The 18,289-nt window shown below is 44.8% G+C and overlaps 2 protein-coding genes across 2 annotated transcripts in view; one reads left to right on the plus strand and one right to left on the minus strand.

The window, feature by feature from the left end:
* Positions 1-431: 431 nt before the first annotated feature.
* On the plus strand, positions 432-5,181 carry MRPL16 (mitochondrial ribosomal protein L16). Its single transcript, XM_053397813.1, has 4 exons — positions 432-597; positions 2,052-2,117; positions 4,153-4,301; positions 4,490-5,181. Exons 1-4 carry the CDS (start codon positions 546-548, stop codon positions 4,973-4,975), a joined length of 753 nt encoding a protein of 250 aa, XP_053253788.1. The 5' UTR covers positions 432-545; the 3' UTR covers positions 4,976-5,181.
* Positions 5,182-5,832: 651 nt separating this feature from the next.
* STX3 (syntaxin 3) overlaps positions 5,833-18,289 on the minus strand; it is a 41,032-nt gene continuing 28,575 nt past the window's right edge. Inside the window, 7 exon segments of the mRNA XM_053397800.1 lie at positions 5,833-10,976; positions 10,978-11,093; positions 14,732-14,842; positions 16,055-16,189; positions 16,493-16,566; positions 16,761-16,869; positions 17,943-18,010. Of these exon segments, the coding sequence (XP_053253775.1) occupies positions 10,718-10,976; positions 10,978-11,093; positions 14,732-14,842; positions 16,055-16,189; positions 16,493-16,566; positions 16,761-16,869; positions 17,943-18,010 (872 nt within the window). The 3' untranslated portion in view covers positions 5,833-10,717.

Below are 18,289 nucleotides of genomic sequence, written 5' to 3' on the forward strand. Positions count from 1 at the left end.
TAAAGCCATTTGCACATAACAAATAGGAGCCTACACAACACAAAACACTGTTGCTGTATGTAGGTTTTATTTTATTTGTTTTTTATCTTATATTTTGGAAATGTACATCCAGTTTCCCCCCTTTAAAATCTTTTGGGGGGGCCCAAGCGAGTGGGTCCCTAAGCTATAGCTTGTTTAGCTTATAGGTAAATCCGGCACTGGTACTACCCCTCTTGCTCTCTGACTGTTGTGCTGGAAACCAAGCTGCCTTGTCCGCATGCCCCGTAAACTGTCCCCTGCTATTTCTAGCCACTGGGGAGCCGGGAACCAAGCTCGTCCCAGGGAAGAGCCAGAAAGACCCTCTGGGATCATTTATTCGCCGGAACTAAACCGTGTTGCCGCTCGTTTCCGTACGTCCCCTTCTCACTAACACCCTCCTCACCAGAAGTGGAGCCCTACACTTCCGTCACGCTTTGGGATCAGAGGCTCGAGGTCAGGCGGAGCTTCTTTGCGGGAGAGCCACCCCCGCCCGCCCGCCCTTTTGGTGCTCACGGCAGCGTCGCACGATGTGGAAGCAGCTGGGGCGCCCTTTGCTCGGCCTCCGCGGGACCCTGCTAGGTGAGGAGGCCTGTTTCGGAGGGGCCGAGCAGCCGCGGCGGAGCAGCCGGGGAAACGCGCGCGGCTCGCCGGTGCCCTCGCTTCGCCGTCCCCCCTAGGGGGGACTATTGGCTGGGCGCCGCGGGAGCAGGAAGCTGGGCCGGGTGGGCTTCGGGCTTGATCCGGCCCCGCTCTTGGCTGTGGTCTTAGCAGCCTCTCTCGCTGGAGGAGGAGCAAGGATCATCCCGGAATTTTCTGCGGTAGGAGTCGAGGGAGAGGGGCCGCGTTGCTCGTGGTTCCCGCTATGGGGATAATAAAGCGAAGATCCTGCCTCTGGTGACCAGAGATGCAGAAGGCAGAGCTCTTGTAGCAATCATGCAAAAGGGGAAACTTCGAGAAGGTGCAGTTTGTGTCACGCAAGACTGCAAAACTACCTGTACCAAAAGATTCGCTGTTTTACATGGTCTAATGATAGAGCGTTTGGGGGGCCCTGTCCTCTGAATCTGGTCCATCTTGGCACTAGGAGGTCAGCAACGCTGGTGATGAACACCAGCTTCGATGGCTTTAGAAGGGGTTTAGAGTACTAGGGTTAGCCATGTGTCCTCCCCCCCCAACCCCCAGGACACATATTCTTTTCCGTGGGTATGTAAAATGAGAGTTCATAGCTAAAAGTAGAAGTCTTGCTCTTCAAAATATAGCAACCCTAAGTAGACAGGTTCATAGAGGATGGAGCTATCCATGGCAGCTAGTAAAAAGGACTATGCACTACTTTTGGAATTGGAGACACAATACCTCTGAATTCTAGTCACAGGGGAATAACTGCACAAGATCACTGAACTAGAGGATACTGAAATGAGATAAGCCTCCTGTCAGATCCAGCAGGACTCTTCTAACCCACCCACCCCTCCTTTGTGTCCATAGTGTCATCATTTCTAAGCTCTAGTAGAAACCCTGAATTGGTGTGGCATTCAGATGAACGTGGAAAGAGAAGTCAATTCTTTGATCTCTGAGCATTCTTTGGGCTGCTGTTGTTTGTAATGTGAAATTGTACCCCTTCCCATGCATGGACCAATTGATTAAGAATGTTGAGGTGTGGTGCATCTTCTCTGAAATCAAAGGGAAATTAGCAACCAAAGGGCTATCAAGTATAGGGGACCTTTGGCCCTCCTGATGTTGCTGAACTACATCTCCCATCATCAGTTGCTGGGCTTTTGGGAGTTGTAGTTCAGCATCTGAAGGTCCAAAGATTCCTCACACCAGAGCTAGATGGTCCACAGCATGATGTCTTTGAAGAAACCATAACAAATTATAACTCGGATTGCCTCTGCAGCACTTAGATACCCCAATTTTTGGCAGCTTCTCTTCAAAGCATACATTTTTGTGATGTTATCAGATACCATGTTTTGATGTGTTAGAGTGGATCTGTGTTTCTGCTTGATAATAAATTTAAGCACTATGCCTTCTGTTTCTTCTAGATTCCAGTGGAACCAAAATTTTCACCGCCAGCTTGAAGCAGTATAAACTTCCACCAGATTACAGTGGTATGTTGAGAAATAAGGGAGAGTGTTAATAAAAGTATGAAATGGATGTTTGATAATGAGTGTTTTATGGCAGGATGAAGTGCGGTAAGCATAATTGGTATTCACTTGGAAATGTTCTACATTGGAAGAATACATCAGGAATTAACGCAGGTGGCGCTGTGGTCTAAACCACAGAGCCTATGGCTTGCCGATCAGAAGGTCGGCGGTTCAAATCCCCGCAACGGGGTGAGCTCCTGTTGTTTCAACTCCTGCCCACCTAGCAGTTCGAAAGCATGTCAAAGTGCAAGTAGATAATGAGGTACCACTCCAGTGGGAAGGTAAACGGTGTTTCCGTGCGCTGCTCTGGTTCGCCAGAAGCGGCTTAGTCATGCTGGCAACATGACCTGGAAGCTGTCTGCGGACAAACACCGGCTCCCTTGGCCTATAGAGCGAGATGAGCGTGCAACCCCAGAGTCGTCTGCAACTGGACCTAACGGTCAGGGGTATCTTTACCTTTACATGAAATATCATGGAATGAAACACTGGGGTAGTATTGTTCCCAAAAGAAAGATTCTCTTCTCTAGAGCTGTTCCCAGAACATGTAGCCATTACATCTGGAGAACTTGCCCATCTCCTCCCCAATACAGCAAAGACACTGTGCACAAAGAAGTAGCCTTCCAGGTATGCAGCCTCAGCTAGCTAGGAAATGCCAAGCATTTGAACAGCCCACTGCTGGCTTTCTTCATCCAGCAGCAGCGACTGCATAGGCACTGAAATGCAGTGTTGAAATCATACAGGTTAGCTTGGCTACCTTTGGCAGTACTGTTTGAAGGAGTTGAGAGGGGGTTAAATCTAGACCCCCACCTTCTGATTAGGAAGAACAACAACCTTGATTGAGGTGGTTGGGGCATATAGTGACTGTTGCTTTCTGAGACCAGAACAGATACTCATAAAATGTCCACTTTGTTCTGGTCAACAAGTGCACTTAGTGTACATTATTTCCTTAAATATATCATATTTTGTACTAGGCAGACAGTGATCACATGAAATATGTCAACTATGCTTCCCTGTGTAGTAAGTGAAATCAAAAACACTTAGTGCTGGAATACTGTAGAATCAAACGTGTGCTGAAGAGCGGGGGACCCAACTCCCCGCGTTGTTGTTGTTGTTGTTGTTGTTGTTAAAAAAGCAAATAGAGCAGCTATACTTTTTGCTAAGGTTTGGCTCTTTCATGCAATAGCCCATTCGGCTGCTCCCATTTAACAGAAGGAAATTTCATTCCATTTCAAACTGCTGCCTTACTACAGCAAATATAGCTTCAAATTAACTTCATGAACCAACATAGTGGTAATAAATCTTAATGCTGCAGTCCTATACAAGTAGTTCCATTGGTATCTGGGAAATTGGTGCCCAACTGAAGGCCAGTTTATGTTAGCTTAGCAAAGTGTGGGCACATACACAGACTCTTGTCTGTATTAAGTGTACAAGAACGAGGGAAGACCTAAACAGTGAAGCAATTCTCAAGAGCACCGCCAAGACTCATTTTTCTCTTCACCAGGACCATAAGGGCAAGGAGGAATCTGCTTTTGGTGCAGAAGAGTCCTGGTTTCTAGCAGGTGTTACCAGTAGCTTTTAAATCCACCACAATTTTTGGTATTGCACTAACTTGCTGGTGGCATCTACTATCTTCCTCAGAAGGCTCTTTACAAATAAAGACCCTATGTAAAATGAACTTAAAGGACACAGAAAGCTTTTTTTTTTTAGGTGGGGGAAGGTATTTGAAAAACACACACACAAAAATAGTATCAGCTGGCCTGTTTACTTTAGCTGGGGGAGACAAAGTGATATTTAGAATCATAGAATTGTAGAGTTGGAAGGGACCATGAGGGTCATTAATCCAAAGTCATCCGGATATAGCCCAAATGTTAGCTCAAATGTTAACTTTGACGTACCATCTCCTAAATGTGTGTTAACATTACTGGCTCTAGTGTTCCTATATAGTTTACAATAGGTAGCTAATCAGGAAGCACAGCTGAACCCAGTTTTATTCTTCTAGGCATCACTATTCCTGAGAAAAACAGATTGAAATTTGTTGAGAGAATGCCAGCTGTACCAAAGGTCAGGCGAGAGTTCAAGAATTTACGTGATATCCGTGGTCCATCTAAAGAAGCCACAGAATTCACAGAAGGACAGTATGGTATTCTGGTGAGTGTGAGCATTAGTAACCTTGATGTGGCTTCTCAGTTGTATAGAGAAAGAATATGAAGAGATAAGTCATGAAGCTTGGAAAAGGGAGATACCTGTTACCCTGTGATTTCAGAAGGAGTTTGTGTGCCTGACATATTTTCCTATTTCTGAATGGTGAAAATACTTTTCCCTCCCCTTGCCTGCAGGCTCTTGGTGGTGGCTATCTCCGCTGGGGTCATTTTGAAATGATACGTCTGACGATCAATCGGCACCTGCATCCCAAGAAAATGTTTGCAGTGTGGAGAGTCCGTGCTCCTTACAAGCCCATCACACGCAAAGGTCTAGGGCAGCGCATGGGTGGTGGCAAAGGTGCAATAGACCACTACGTGTCAGCAGTGAAGGCTGGCCGCCTCATTGTGGAAGTAGGTGGGTTCTGTGAATTTGGTGAGGTGGAACGCTTCCTAACACAGGTGGCCAAGAAGTTGCCTTTCCCTGCTGTAGCTGTCAGCCGGCAATCCCTGCAAGAGATGCGGGACAAGGAAGAGGAGAGGAGGCGCAACAACCAGAATCCATGGACATTTGAACGCATAATCACAGCCAACATGCTAGGGATAAGGAAATATTTGAGTCCCTATGACTTGAAACTGAAGGGTCGGTATTGGGGAAAGTTCTTTCTACCCGACAGAGTATAAACAGGAAGTCATGGGACGGGCAGTATTCTGCTCCAAAGCATCAATTCTTCCTCAGACTTTTCCTGTATTTTTGACTTTTTATGGATAATGTGTTATGGATCCTTTCCCACATGTTCTATACTTGGAAATCAAGTAGATGTGGAGGGTGATGGAGTGGCTGTAAATACACAGAGCTTGGGTGAATAAATTTGCCATTTTCTTGTCCATTTTCATTACTCCCACACGGATGCAGGGCCTTTGAGGAGGACTTGTTGGTTTGCAATGCACATAGAATTTGGAAAAGTGATAATTGATAAAAGTATATTCAAAGCCAAGTTTAAAAGTTTTAATGTCTAAAGCCTATAGTTTTGCAACTTCTAACCTTTTGTATAGCTCATTTTAAAACCGGAACATTTCAAAGTGCTTGTGAGAAGAGGCATACGTAGTCCTGAGGTGGCTTAATTTTTATATACTTTGTTGCTGAATTCTGGCATGTTGCCAGTGCAGCTTGATCACCTGTATAGGGTAATGGCTTGGGCCTGTGCCTATTCTTGTAAGTCTAAATGGAGTGGTAGTAAGATTTTAGGGGTCCAAAACAGAGCTGCTTCTGTGCTTTTGAAGTGAACCAGACAAAAGCCCCCAGACTTCTTAGCTGTCAACTCTTGGGAGTCCTTGCAGTAGATTAGGGTGAGGAGCCCCTCCCCTCCGGATATTGTTTGGACACCGACTCCCATCAGCCCCAGCCAGCATGGGCAGTGCTCAGGGATGATGGGAGTTACAGGCCAGCAGCATCTGGAGAACCACCCGGTCCCCTTCCCTATACTAGGAAAATAGGTTGGTTTTGTAGTTTTAGTTCATTTAGTCTTTGACACATAACAGCAGATCAAACAAAACTCTTTATTCCAGAGGATTTCTGAACATCCACGCCTTTTGAACAGTAAGAGAGTAGCTTTCATTAAGTCACAGTTATGGGATACTGAATAAGCATTTTCCCTTCCAAGTCCAAAGCATCCAGTGGCCCCTCTTGTGCACGGGACTTCTAATTTTTATAATTCAAAGGATGGGTCTTCAGGCAGTTGCATATATCTCCCTTCTTCCTAGTGACTGGTTTATCATTTAAAGGGGGGGAAACAACCTGAGGAGTTGCCCCAGCTGGAGAAGGAGCTACACTGTTGGCCAGGATTAAAGGAATTAAAAGTGTTCCAGCTACATGCCCCCTACCAGAGAGGTGACGGAAGGGAGGAAACAACATACAGTTGAGTAAATACAGCTTAAGTTGTTTAAATAAATGACAACCTTTCTTCAAGTACGTGAGAAATTGTGGGATAGTTCTATATACACGTATACATGTTAATACAACCAGTGTCAAATCGGACAGAACACAATGATTTACATGGGGTGTGTGGCTCCCCTAGGGGCATTTGCAGATTGCACCTCAAGAATTCCCATTCATACAACAAAATCAACGGACTGGGACTAGGACCACAAGGATGGCAGGAGTCTGCATAAGCAACATTATTCAGCAGGCGAGGAAACAATCTGGCTCAGTCCATGCCATCATCCAAATGTTCAGTCACACACCTTTTGAGGCTACTGTAAGAAGTTGTATCCCTTTCAACAAAGCATAAGCAGAAGAAAGCAAACAAACAAAAAAATCACAGGTCTGAAAACCCACAGGCACCTGCTTGCCTAATGTGGATTGTCATAAAGGGAGGTGAACCTTTGGATTTTCTTTCATAAATAACATGAGCCGTTAGGGGTTTTCCCCTACTATGTTTTCAATGGTATATAAATCACCTTGAGATGCATGTAAGAGGAGATTCGTACGTGAGTAAAATAACAAAAGTACTTGGTTTCACTGGAGAAATCTAGGCAGGAGCATCAAGTATAAGGGGGAGTAAAGTTGCAATTATAGAGCTGGTTAAGTATCAAGAGCAACCAACAAGCTTGGTTGTAGTAGCCAGAAGGCCCCTGTGCTCGTACTGTTCCCCCTCGCTGTCTTACTTGGCTTTATGCTGGTGTACTAACGCTTGGGTCCTGCTCTAGCTCCTCCTGCCCTTTCTTTAATCTCCTGAAATCCAGCAAAAGATTTTGAAGGGTAAGTGGTTGGCTGTGACATCTCCATAAAGAGAGGAAGCACTGGAAATTGTAGGACCGGGGAAGCGTGTGTGGAGTGGGGAAGCCATCTTGCAAATCCATCCTGGAAGAAAGGAAACGGCAAGGAGCTGAGATGGTTGAAGGTAAAAGGAAACAGATGACAAGTAGTATTGTAGCGTAACAACCAGCAAAAATTACGAGATCATACTACCCTGGAAATGCACAGGAAGTTATCGCCCTCCTTTTATAAGCAGGATGCTCCTAACGCTCCGATTTAGAGCCTTTCAGTACATATGCATTTGTGAATTCTGATATTCTACTCTACTCACCCAGCTGGACTGCACAGACTTATCTCCAGGTTGATGGCTCAAGTTTTTTGTTTTTTTTTGGGAGGGGGGTATTTTCTGCTAAGGTATTCTGCACCATAGCAATGGGTAGAAGTATAAGGCAGTTTGGGAAATAAGAGTAGACTGCAATGTCCATAAAAATGAGCATTACCTTGATTAAACAAACCTCTGGATCAAGCTTCTGCATGCAACTCACCTTAGACAAGTGGTGAGGGACAGGATAGGGGCGCTCAGGTAAAGAAGCTGCCGACAGTAGAGGCCAGGATGATGGCAAGAATGATGCAGCATATCATGATCATGATCTTCTTCTGCTCAGCAAGAGGAAACATGAATAGCAATATACCCAGACATCTCACTGGTAGGGGGATGGTAGCAGGAACAAGGGGACAGAGGAGAGGGCTTGTGTTTTGTGGGTAACAAGTGGAGGATAGAATTAAGGAAGACGGGAAACTAGGGACATAAACACACCAGAGTTAAGGAGGGTATTATGGACAGGGCTGTTCTTTCACAGATGCAGATAGCACTGAGACTGTTCTCTTTTTATATACCAACCATATTTTTACATAATATAGAAGCACTCCATTCCATTTTGGGGTCCTGTACAACCCTTAAGTATTTTAGATGGAAAGCATATGGGTACTGACACTCTTAATGGCAGCCTCCCTCATCCTTAGGTTCCTAGATGTCATTGGACTATAGCCCCCATCATCCCTAGCCAATTGGTCAGAGATAATGGGAGTCATAGACCACAACATTTGGGGACCAAAGATTGGGGAAGGTTGACAGGACAGAATCATCTTACCTGAAAGATTTGGCATAATGACAATGGGGAGCGGTGGTGGAATCCAGCCACTTTATGTTCCAGGTGTATTTAAGAGGCAGTTCCTCTTCTGTGTTAAGAATAGCAAACCTTCTTCCCCGAGACCCACACACTGCAAGGTGTGTTGCTGAAGCATATTTGGATATGGGCAAAAGCCATACAAGACCAAGAAAGTACACACCTCGAAACAATAATAATGGCTTGTATGGCTATACCCTGTCCAGAAGTTCAATACACAAGCACGGAGTTTACAGATTATTTGAACATCAAACTCATTTATTAAAAACAAAAAATGCTCATTAAAAAAAGCATTGACAAAACCAAATTCCTATCATCTCTGCTGTCCATAGGCAGCACAGTATTTTGAAATTCAGTCTTCCCCGCTTTGCAGATGGCTCTCATGGGTGATCAGTCCACCAACTTTTTAAGCACCACTTAACAATGTACAGACATCAAGGCCTAAAGGAAAGGACATCTCTAGAAAGACTTTCCTCTTCGCTCCATCTGTGCACTCAAAGAGGTCACTGCCAGTTGGCAGGCAAGTGTTTGTATGGTTACTGCAACATCAACACTAGACAGGCTAGATACTGGGTGGAATTGAATGGTGGAACAACGGGTAACCGGCCAGATTTTCCTCGTGTCCAGGAGATGGTCATCTCCCCCAGGAAGCAAATCCTCAATTCCAGTCAAAGGGGCTTTCTCTCCCATGGGAGATAACAGCTACAGCAGGCTTTCCAGTGAAGAATTTGTATAAATATAGAACACTTTTCTGTGCATCTGCCCCTTAAATTTCAACAGAAACGTAACTGCCAGGACCTAAAGCTTTCTTCCTGTATTAATGTCTCTCTACCAACCCTTAGTTCCAGGACGATTCCCCACCTTTGAAAAAGGGAATGTGGTTCATTTAGTCTGTGAGGTAGGCTTCCGTGCAGTGAACTTATTGGTGCTGAAGGTGAAAGGAACTGAAGCATAGGCGCTTGCTTCTCAGAGAAGGGCCTGAGACTTGATCCCATACCATGGCTAGCCTGAATCAGCCTTCTGTGCATTTTTGCTAAGCTAGATCACGATGCTTTCCTAGCCAAATTAATTTCTCTGTGCCTAATTCACAGTCACATCCCTTCGCTTCTGCGAGTGACACCCGCAGGAGGGGGACACAGATATGACTGAAAATGAAGCAGTGAGGCAGCTGAATAACTTTTGAATAGGAAAAATAATAGCAAAGGGTTTCTCAGACAAAAACCCTAAAACTCATGTTTGGAAGCAGCAAGACTTGAGGGGGATTTTACTTTAAACAAAACCACAAAAGCGTAACAACTGCTAGGACCGCCCTTGAGAAAAAAACACATAAATATACTCTTTTAACAAGCTTGAGGTCTTTTAAATGGGAAAGTAAAGTCTTCCCTGGCAGTAGTTATAGTATCATGAAAACACATGACTTATCTGTATGTCTTATGAACCAACTCACTGCCTTTCTCCACACTAGCTTTTCCTGGCTGTGCAAACCAAACTGGCTGAGTGTTGAACAGCAATTTAATGGAGGCAATGTGATCATTCAAACAAGGTAGAAACCCTCAGTAGAAAAACACTTCCAAGCAAACCAAGCCTTTCATTTCCCCCCAATTAGTATGTCATCAGACAAACATGCACACACAGGACTGGGTGAGAGAGGGTACACACAACCATGCCTTCAGCACACAGGCACACTCGCCCAAGAAAAACAAATATTTTAAAGCAGGAAGGAATTGCATTCTACTCCTTTCAGAATTCTGAATGCATTCCAAACAAATAAGGTTGGCTACCCATTTTGTAGACCACACATATTCCCAAGGAGTGCTTTCCTCCATAGGCATCTAAGGACATCTTTCTGTTCAAACACAGACCAGTTCTAAGTACCCAAAACATCACACCTCTGCTACAATGCTGGCTGCTTTGAGCCAAAAAATTAGTACACAAGCAGCTCAGATTTGGAGGGCCTGAGTACTAGCGGCTATATCCCACCTATGTAGCATGCAGTTGTCACAGCCTAATTTAGGGAAACTGGCTTGATTGTTTTCATGCCTCGATGGCTGCATTTATGCCTGTGGTCCTAACCCACTATCCCTCTTCCAAGATTGCCTTGATTGACTGCAAACTGTGCCACTATTAAGTCAAGCTCTTTTTGGGGATAGCAGGGCAAGATATACTGTGACATACAACTGGCTAAGATTTGTGTCCTGCAAAATATTTATGAGTCGCAAAATCTGCTCTAAACTTAAAAAAAAGAGAGCAGAATGCTAGCCTCAGTATACAATGGGATGGTGGTCAGCAGTTATGTAGCAGATCCAGTTCAAGTCTTGGCCCTTAACCTGGGCAATTTTGACTAGCAATGTAATGTCTGACATCTTTAGTAAAGACATCTCCATTGTTAAAAGAAAAGAAAAAGGCAGAGCTGAAAAGAATGAAGGCACTGAGGTAGGCAAAGATGTGTCCAAAATTCCGTTCAAGGTTCATTCCACCGTACTAGAGAATATTCTTGAAGGATGGGGGATTAAACATAGGAAATGCTTGACCTGGAGGCAGCAGGTGTTGTGGGAAGGAAGGGAAGGAAGGGTAAGGAGCAGATATGTTGGGAGGTTCTCTCTGGAGTGCCGTGAGATTGCTGTACATCCTGGATTCAGCAAGGTACATCAGACTCTTCTGGCTGCAGAGCTTTATCCGAGGAGGGAACTGGAACAGAATGTAGCTCTCACAGGAAGCACTGGTGCAAGTGAACTCATCCATTCATACTAAATCCAAGAGGCCAAAGGCAGGAGGGTAGGCAGGGGAAGGTCACATCATGGTGGTGAGGATCAGGAGGGGGAGTCTTGCTATCAAACCAGGAAGAGCTTGGGAGTGTCTGGAGGAAACGAAAGGAACAAAACGGGAGGGAAAGTTATTCTCATGTAGGGATGAACAACCAACTCACTATCGCCAGAGGGGTTCATCAAACCTCTAATAGCAGGAGTGGGGAACCTGTGGCCCTTCAATTGTCGTATAATTCCCATCATCCCCAGTGGCTCTGCAGGCTGGAGCTGATGGGCACTGAGTTCAGCACTTGGAAGATCACAGGTTCTCCATCTCTCCTCTACAGAATCATCGGGAAAGGAAATAAATATACCCCCCCCGCCAGCTCTCTAGAGTTCTTAGGGGAAATAGAAGCATCTCTCTCAATAACCCTCTACCTACTGGCCTGTGAGCTCAGCTGCCATAATCTGTACATAAAAGATTGAGAGGGTGGAAAGAAAACCATGGAGTTTGAGGAACAGCAAAGGTTCACAATCTGAGTGAGGACCAGAGCAGGGAGCAGGAGCAAAACACACACACATATGGGGGCTGTGGGAGAAACAGCTGTCCTTGAGCTGCTGTCTAGGAACTTTGGGGTCAAAGGAAAGTCTCACAGATCAACTAAGGATACCCTCAGATGTTGTACTTATGCATCCTCAACTGTACAATACAGCCTTGAAACACCATCAGATCTGAGAAATGATGTTAAGAGGACCAGGCAACTCCTTGGCCAACACAGAATGGGCTTGTATACCATATGCACAGAACTGCAGGTGCACGTTCTACTAATCCGCAAGCACTGAGAAACAAAATAAGTGCTCATTTGAGGAAGAAGAGCTAACATGGAAACCATCAGCGGTGGGGAAGATCATTGCTTCAGCCGCAGAGCTGTCACTTCTCTGAAGGGGTAAGAAACTTCAGAAACCATACCTTGTGCATCTAGCAGACCTCAGCCTCTCTCAGGCTGATCAGACACTCCCACTACATCCCAAACGCTAGGAGTTGAGAACCGCACACTCAAGAAATGAGCTCAAATGTACTGGTGAAATTTACAGCACAGAAAACAGAGACCCAAATAAACATACCTGCTGTGAAACCAGAGAACTACATGAAGCTCTATTACTACTATTATGCCTCAAAATTCTAGAATCCGGTGACATCTTTAGAATCCTAGTTTATTATATAAGGTTGCTAGTCCTTGTGGTTGCTGATTGTCTATATCAGCTTTATATACTGAAAACACAGGAATCAAACTAAGCCTGGCAAAAGCTTCCCTATTGTTCAAGTCAAGTTATTCTATATAATCCTATCTCTTCTCACAAGCCCCAAACCACCAATACCCTGGCACTTTGTCTATGTCCTTCCCTTATACCCTATGTGCTCAACAAAAAAAGATGGAATAGATTTTTGCAGTACAGCCCAATTTCTGTAGAATCACTCCTTGCACTCCGAGGTCACAAAGGTCGAGAGGCTTAATACAGAGCTCTAGCTGCCCTCTAACCTACCCTGCACATTGTAGGAAGAATATTCACACACAGAGAGGAGGAGAGATTCAGAAGCCCATCCGAAAGCCAAGCAGCAGAGGAGATGGCAAGAGAGGTTGAAGTAATCCTTCTGCTTCCACAAGCTACTTACAGTTCAGAGCCAGCAGCCCTTCATGTTTTGAGCCCTACTGAAAGTCCAATAATGAGAGCTAAAATTCCCAGCAAGGAAATCACTATCACAATGATAATTATTGTTTTCTAGAAGGGTAAAAGAAAAGGTAGATTAAGTCATTATAAGTAATTACATAATAACAACGGGGGAAATGCTGTGCACACACCTAGAAGGAAGCTTCGGGTTAAGCTAAAGCACTTAGATCGATACCATTTAAGGCAAATGGACACTTGCATAGTCATCACTCAAAGGAATGCTACAGCAAGTGATGGCTTGTAAGTGTGAACCAATCAAAGACACAAAACACAACAAAGCCTTTGTACTGCCAGACAGTACTCAAGTGGAAGTGATTCACACATGCAGGTGCAAGTCATCAAGCAATACCTTATGGAGCAATGAATGTGCATATGTGAATACCCCATTAGGTACACTGTTTAAATAAGTTTGCATCCAATGGCTTTGACTTAAAATGGTTTGTGGCAATAATGGGGCAGGGCAGGGGGACTAAGCTGGACCAGGACCATGGCATGGCTAGAGGAAGGCTCTAATCCTTTGCTATGATGCAGTCCTGATTTGAAACCACCCCCATTCACAATGGATGGAAAGCACACATTGTCCCCAAGGGGGATTTTTTTCCTATTGCAAATATGAGGCATGACCCTTGCTCTGATTCCAATCAGAACTGCATTGGGGGCAAATACTTTAAAAATACACACACTTGTGCCATGGTCTTGACACAGCTCCCCCCTAAAAAAAAAAAAAAAATCCTGCATGTGAGGGCTAATATCAGGCATGTGGCAAATATTATGTCTAATTTGACCATGATTGTCATGCTTACATTTTGCCTCAAACATTAAAAATAAAGTAAGAAAGATCAAGCATCCAAGAATTCTGCTCTTTGTAAAGCAAGGACAGAGGTCCTTGTTCTTTTTTAAAGTTCGGCACAAAACCCTTAAATGAGACTTAAGAATCCAGTTCTATGCATTTATTCAGATGTCAAGTCCCAAAGAATTCTGTAGGATTTATTCCAGGTAAGCATGCACAGAATGTAGCACAGAAATGTGATAAAAGAATGGAAGGACAGCCCAAAGCAGAAGGCTGCAGAGTTGATGACAAGCAAACTAAAGAAAGTTCAGCCCTCAAGTTCTTGAGCCCCTGTTGAGAGAGTTTAGGAGCTGTGAAAGAAGAGACCTTCCTTATTCTGGAGGGGGGATATAGTCTAAGCACTACTGGGAGAGCAAAACAATGCTTAACAAAGCATTGCTAGCTGTTCATATCATATAGTTCATTGCATAGAGGGATGAATTTTTGAACAGGCTGCAGGGAAGGTGGAGGAACTGCAAGTAGACAGGATGGGGGTGGGGACATGAGTCTTCATCTAATAAGACAGAACAGGAGTTTGGGTAGATGAGGAAGAGAAGGGCAAGAGGTGCTCTGGTTGCAGGATAAGAGTTCAGCAGTAGAACTCAAAGGGCATATGGACAATAATCTAAAAACAAGGGTGGGAGCCTCGGACCCCCTCAAAGACTCTCTATGTGACCCTTGGGATTCTCTCCAGCAGGTCATGCCCCTTCCCTGGCCACACCCTTTCTTCCCAGGCCACGCCCCTCTCCTCCAGCCCCTTCTGAGTGCTTTTGTCATCTGGCTGGAAAGAATCCTTGGACGGCAATAATTCATCTCGCTTGCCTGGGTGGGAGATGGAGAGGTGTGTGTGTGTGTGTGTAGAAACCTTTGACTTTTGCATGAGTGGCATGCCCCCAGAATGGAAAGGGTTCCCCATACTTGGTCTACGAGGAGGGAAGGGAGGGGTGGACTACATACACTTCTTCCTCACCCTTCGCGCTTCACTCTGATACTTTACGGCCTTTTTGGTGTCAGCCACAGCCCGTTCCACAAAGCCTACTGATTGGTCCATGTTGTTCTCTATGCGGTCAATCATGCCTCCCTTGCAGAGGAAGAGGAAAGCCGAAAGCAAAACAGAGAGGCAGAAACAGAAAGTGTCAGCCAGCGAGGCGTCCGGCAGCGCAGAGCTGGTAGTCCACGGGAGAGGCTCACCTTGCGTGCCTTACTCTTATATTTCAGGGCCTTTTTGGTCTCCTCGCGAGCTTTCTCTACGTGATCTAAGGTGTGCCTCAGGTTGAGTTCTATGTTATCTACAATTTCTCCCTGTGGGAAAGTTTAAGGGAAGGGGGTAGAAAAGCAAAGAGAAATGATGTTATCATGCTGCAAAATGCCTACTGCCATGGCTAATACCCCCAGTTTCCCCCACCTAATTCTATGCAAGTTTCAGCTTATCGTCGTCGTCCCCCAACATGGATTTCCTGCCATGTAATTCCTCTCCTCTCTTGAATGCTTGCCCTTTCCTCATGCAAGCCAGGAGTTTGCCTCACAGCTGTTACCCTCCCTCTGAATGAATGACTCTTCCAGGGATATGGTATCCATCGACCATCTACTTGCCCATATTCCCTCCCTCCTCCCACCCAAACACTTTTTAAATTCTGAAAACAAAACACTCACCATAGTTTGACCTGACCATCATTTCCTCCGCATTGCATTGTGAGCAGAAAACAAGAAATGGGGCCTTAGTAGTATTCAGGCTTCCATGCTAATCTCTAAGCAGACTATTTCTGCCTCATAACTGATAGGTGTTAATAAACACAGTTGTGAAAACACCTTCTTTAGTTTTTGGATAGCATAGTGGAATAGTGACTAGTTGAGAAGATGGTGACACAGCCTCTTAAGTCCAGGAGACAGGGCTCTATCCCCACGCTCCAGACTAGTCAGACAGGACTCTATTAGCAAATGAAGTTACTCTCAACTCTAGTACAGTATCCAAATTACCTTAATAATGGACTTCATCAGGCTACCCTAGCCTACCATTATTTAGGTTCAGTCAGCTACATGCAGACATTACTCTGTCAGCCCCTAGACAAGGGCTGCCAATTATGCTGGGGCACATGCTTGTTAACTCAGAAGCGCTGTTACATTAACTGGTTGGGAAGCATTTTTGCAAAGGCTCCCTGTTAACTTACTTCTCTTCCCTCTAGCATCCCCTCTGCAACCCCATCTCTCTGCTCAACCCCCATTTTCTCTTGTTTCCCATGCCATAAACATCTGCATCCTGTCTGACTATATGGACAAAAGCAGCATGCTGTTGGATCAGACCAAAGGTCCATCTAGTCCAATTTTCCTTTTACTCATTGGGCAACTTGATGCCCCTCAGGAAGCTGCCTTTACAGGTTGTCAACCTCATTTCCCATGGTTAAACAGATAACCAGCTCTGGGCGCTCTGCTTTTCATTGCCACCTTTACTTTTTATCAAGGTCTCCATTTGGTGATCCATTTCTCTCTCCACCCCCTGCCCCATAGCTCAGTTACCTGATTTTCCACTAGCATGGCAATGTCCACAAACATGTCGTGAAGCTCCTTGATGCTGCTTTCAAGTCGCAAAATGTCCTTATGCCGCCCCTCAATCTCACTCAATGCTTGCTTTGAGATCTGGGAATCCATAATCTAGGAAAGGTCCAAGATTTGTCATTTGCAAATGTACCATAGTGACCATGCTCTGCAGAACATTGCTTCCAAAAGTTCTGCACTGCGGTTTTCATATGCTCCCCTTCAATCTATCCCAGCTCTTCTCACTGGATATACTCTTCCATTTCACAACACGCCCAAACTCAGCCACTATCTTGCAACTCCAACCAACAACACACGGTCTCCTACAATCCACAGATATTCTTTTGCATTCTTCTTCCCTTCTCAACCTTAATCAGCCTACCAGTCACCTTCACACACACTACCTTCAAACACACTCACCCCAGATGTGAATATTGATGGATTCCCGCTCTCTAACATTTCCTCCAGCTCCTCATCTGTTGTATTCTTCCCGGCTGCATCCCAGGGAAAGAAACAGGGAGAGAACAAGAGATTCAGGTACTGCAACAGGAACAAACACTTCCCTGGGAGCTACAAATACTAAGAGGGCAGGAAGGGGTGCAAATGCTTCTAGGCAGAAGAACCCAGCTCTAGCATTCAGGATCATGCTCTACCCAAAGGTAAAGGCCAAGGCATAAAGCATACATACTGATCTCAAGCTGTCGCTGAATCCTTCCTTTGCTCCGTTCCCGGAAGTCGACCTGTGCTTCGTTGTACTTCGTCATCACATCGACAAATTTTCGGGAAAGGACTGAATGCTGGAGACAGGAAGAAGTGATAACTCAAGGGACCCTGGCTGATCTGCCAATTATCTACTGGCGTTATTTTTTGGACGCTGGAAACTGAAAATTTTTTGTTTTTTTGGAAAACCCGTAAGTCTTTGAGTCTGCATTAAAAAGAGACTTAATACCCTCAAGCTTTCAAATGTGTGTGTGTTTAAGTGTTATCTTTAAGAAACTGAAAATAATTTGCATAAGCAAAAGCATTTTAAATATTTAAAAATTACAGTTAAGCAGCTTGTGTGAAACAAACTGCAAAAGATGCAGAGTTCATTAATCACCCTTCCAAGCTATGGATCAGAAACCACCAGCTTCTTTCTCACTCTCTCCTTTTTTAAAGCTAGCTATCAGGGCCTAATTTGAGCTAGAGGGTTCAACCAGTTTTGTTCCACCATGAAAAGCAAGCAGTCCCTCTGAGCATGTGAAAAAAACTTTCATCATTACTAATTTAGTCATTGCTTCATTACAAAAACAGTGCTGAAATGCCTTACAACAATATCTCATGGCTCATAAATACATCGTTTAAAAGCAATACAACAGCTAATAATGTTAACAAAAAAAATCCTCCCTGAAATACAAAATTAGCCTCACAAAATATCCCCAAAGCACAATATTATTTGAGTCCAGCTGCCTGGTAAAATAAAAACATCTTTGCCTGGCACCAAATATATGAAAATGTCTCTTGGGGGCGGAATGGAGAGAAGGGCCTTGGATGCTGATCTTAGGGTCCAGGTAAGTTTGCACGGGAAAAGGCGGTGTGTGAGGTATTAGGGCCCTGAGTTGTGTAAGGCTTTACTGGGTAGAACCACTACTTTAAATTGGGCTTGGGAAGAACTACAGCTAGTTCCCACACAACTGGGATTCAGATGCAGGCCTGAGAATGTGGCTCCCAAGAGGATTTGAGTTCCCGATTATTCCCCGCTTTCCCCACCTCCCACAGCAGTTAGCCTCTTGTTGCTTTCAGAAAAGTTTTTCTCCCTTCTTTTCTGACCACTGGCTAGCAGCGGGCAAAGGCATCCAACAGTATGGAATTGCCAGAGAGCTCTGCTTACCTGGGACTTCCGTATCCGCAGGTCAGCTGAGGATCGAACCTCATCCTGTTCAATATTCCTCTCCATACCTGTGAATGCAGGGAAAGGAGTTGATGGAAAGATGCTCTGGTTCTATCCTGCACAGTGAAGAAGCCTTAGTCCCTTTACCTAGGCAAACGCCTATACCACTCTCATAGGTGCCAACTTCTAGGGGCCGAGGCATTTTCAGAGGATGTTGTACAGCATCATGTCACCCACCCGCTGTCCTCTGGAGAAGCTGGTGCCTCTGACCATTCTCCCTCCCTCCTTCTACATTAGTGTGTGTACTAGCATATTGCCATAGTTTGTAGGAACAAGTCCTTTTCTTA

The sequence above is a fragment of the Podarcis raffonei genome, chromosome 1, assembly GCF_027172205.1.
Source record: "Podarcis raffonei isolate rPodRaf1 chromosome 1, rPodRaf1.pri, whole genome shotgun sequence".
Taxonomy (NCBI): Eukaryota; Metazoa; Chordata; class Lepidosauria; order Squamata; family Lacertidae; genus Podarcis; species Podarcis raffonei.

What these genes read in the sequence shown, in the direction of transcription:
- MRPL16 (XM_053397813.1), top strand. Translation starts at nt 546, where the DNA reads ATGTGGAAGCAGCTGGGGCGCCCTTTGCTCGGCCTCCGCGGGACCCTG. An exon ending in CCTCCGCGGGACCCTGCTAG is followed by an intron (nt 598 to 2,051) that starts GTGAGGAGGCCT and finishes TGTTTCTTCTAG; the next exon opens with ATTCCAGTGGAACCAAAATT. An exon ending in AAGGACAGTATGGTATTCTG is followed by an intron (nt 4,302 to 4,489) that starts GTGAGTGTGAGC and finishes CCTTGCCTGCAG; the next exon opens with GCTCTTGGTGGTGGCTATCT.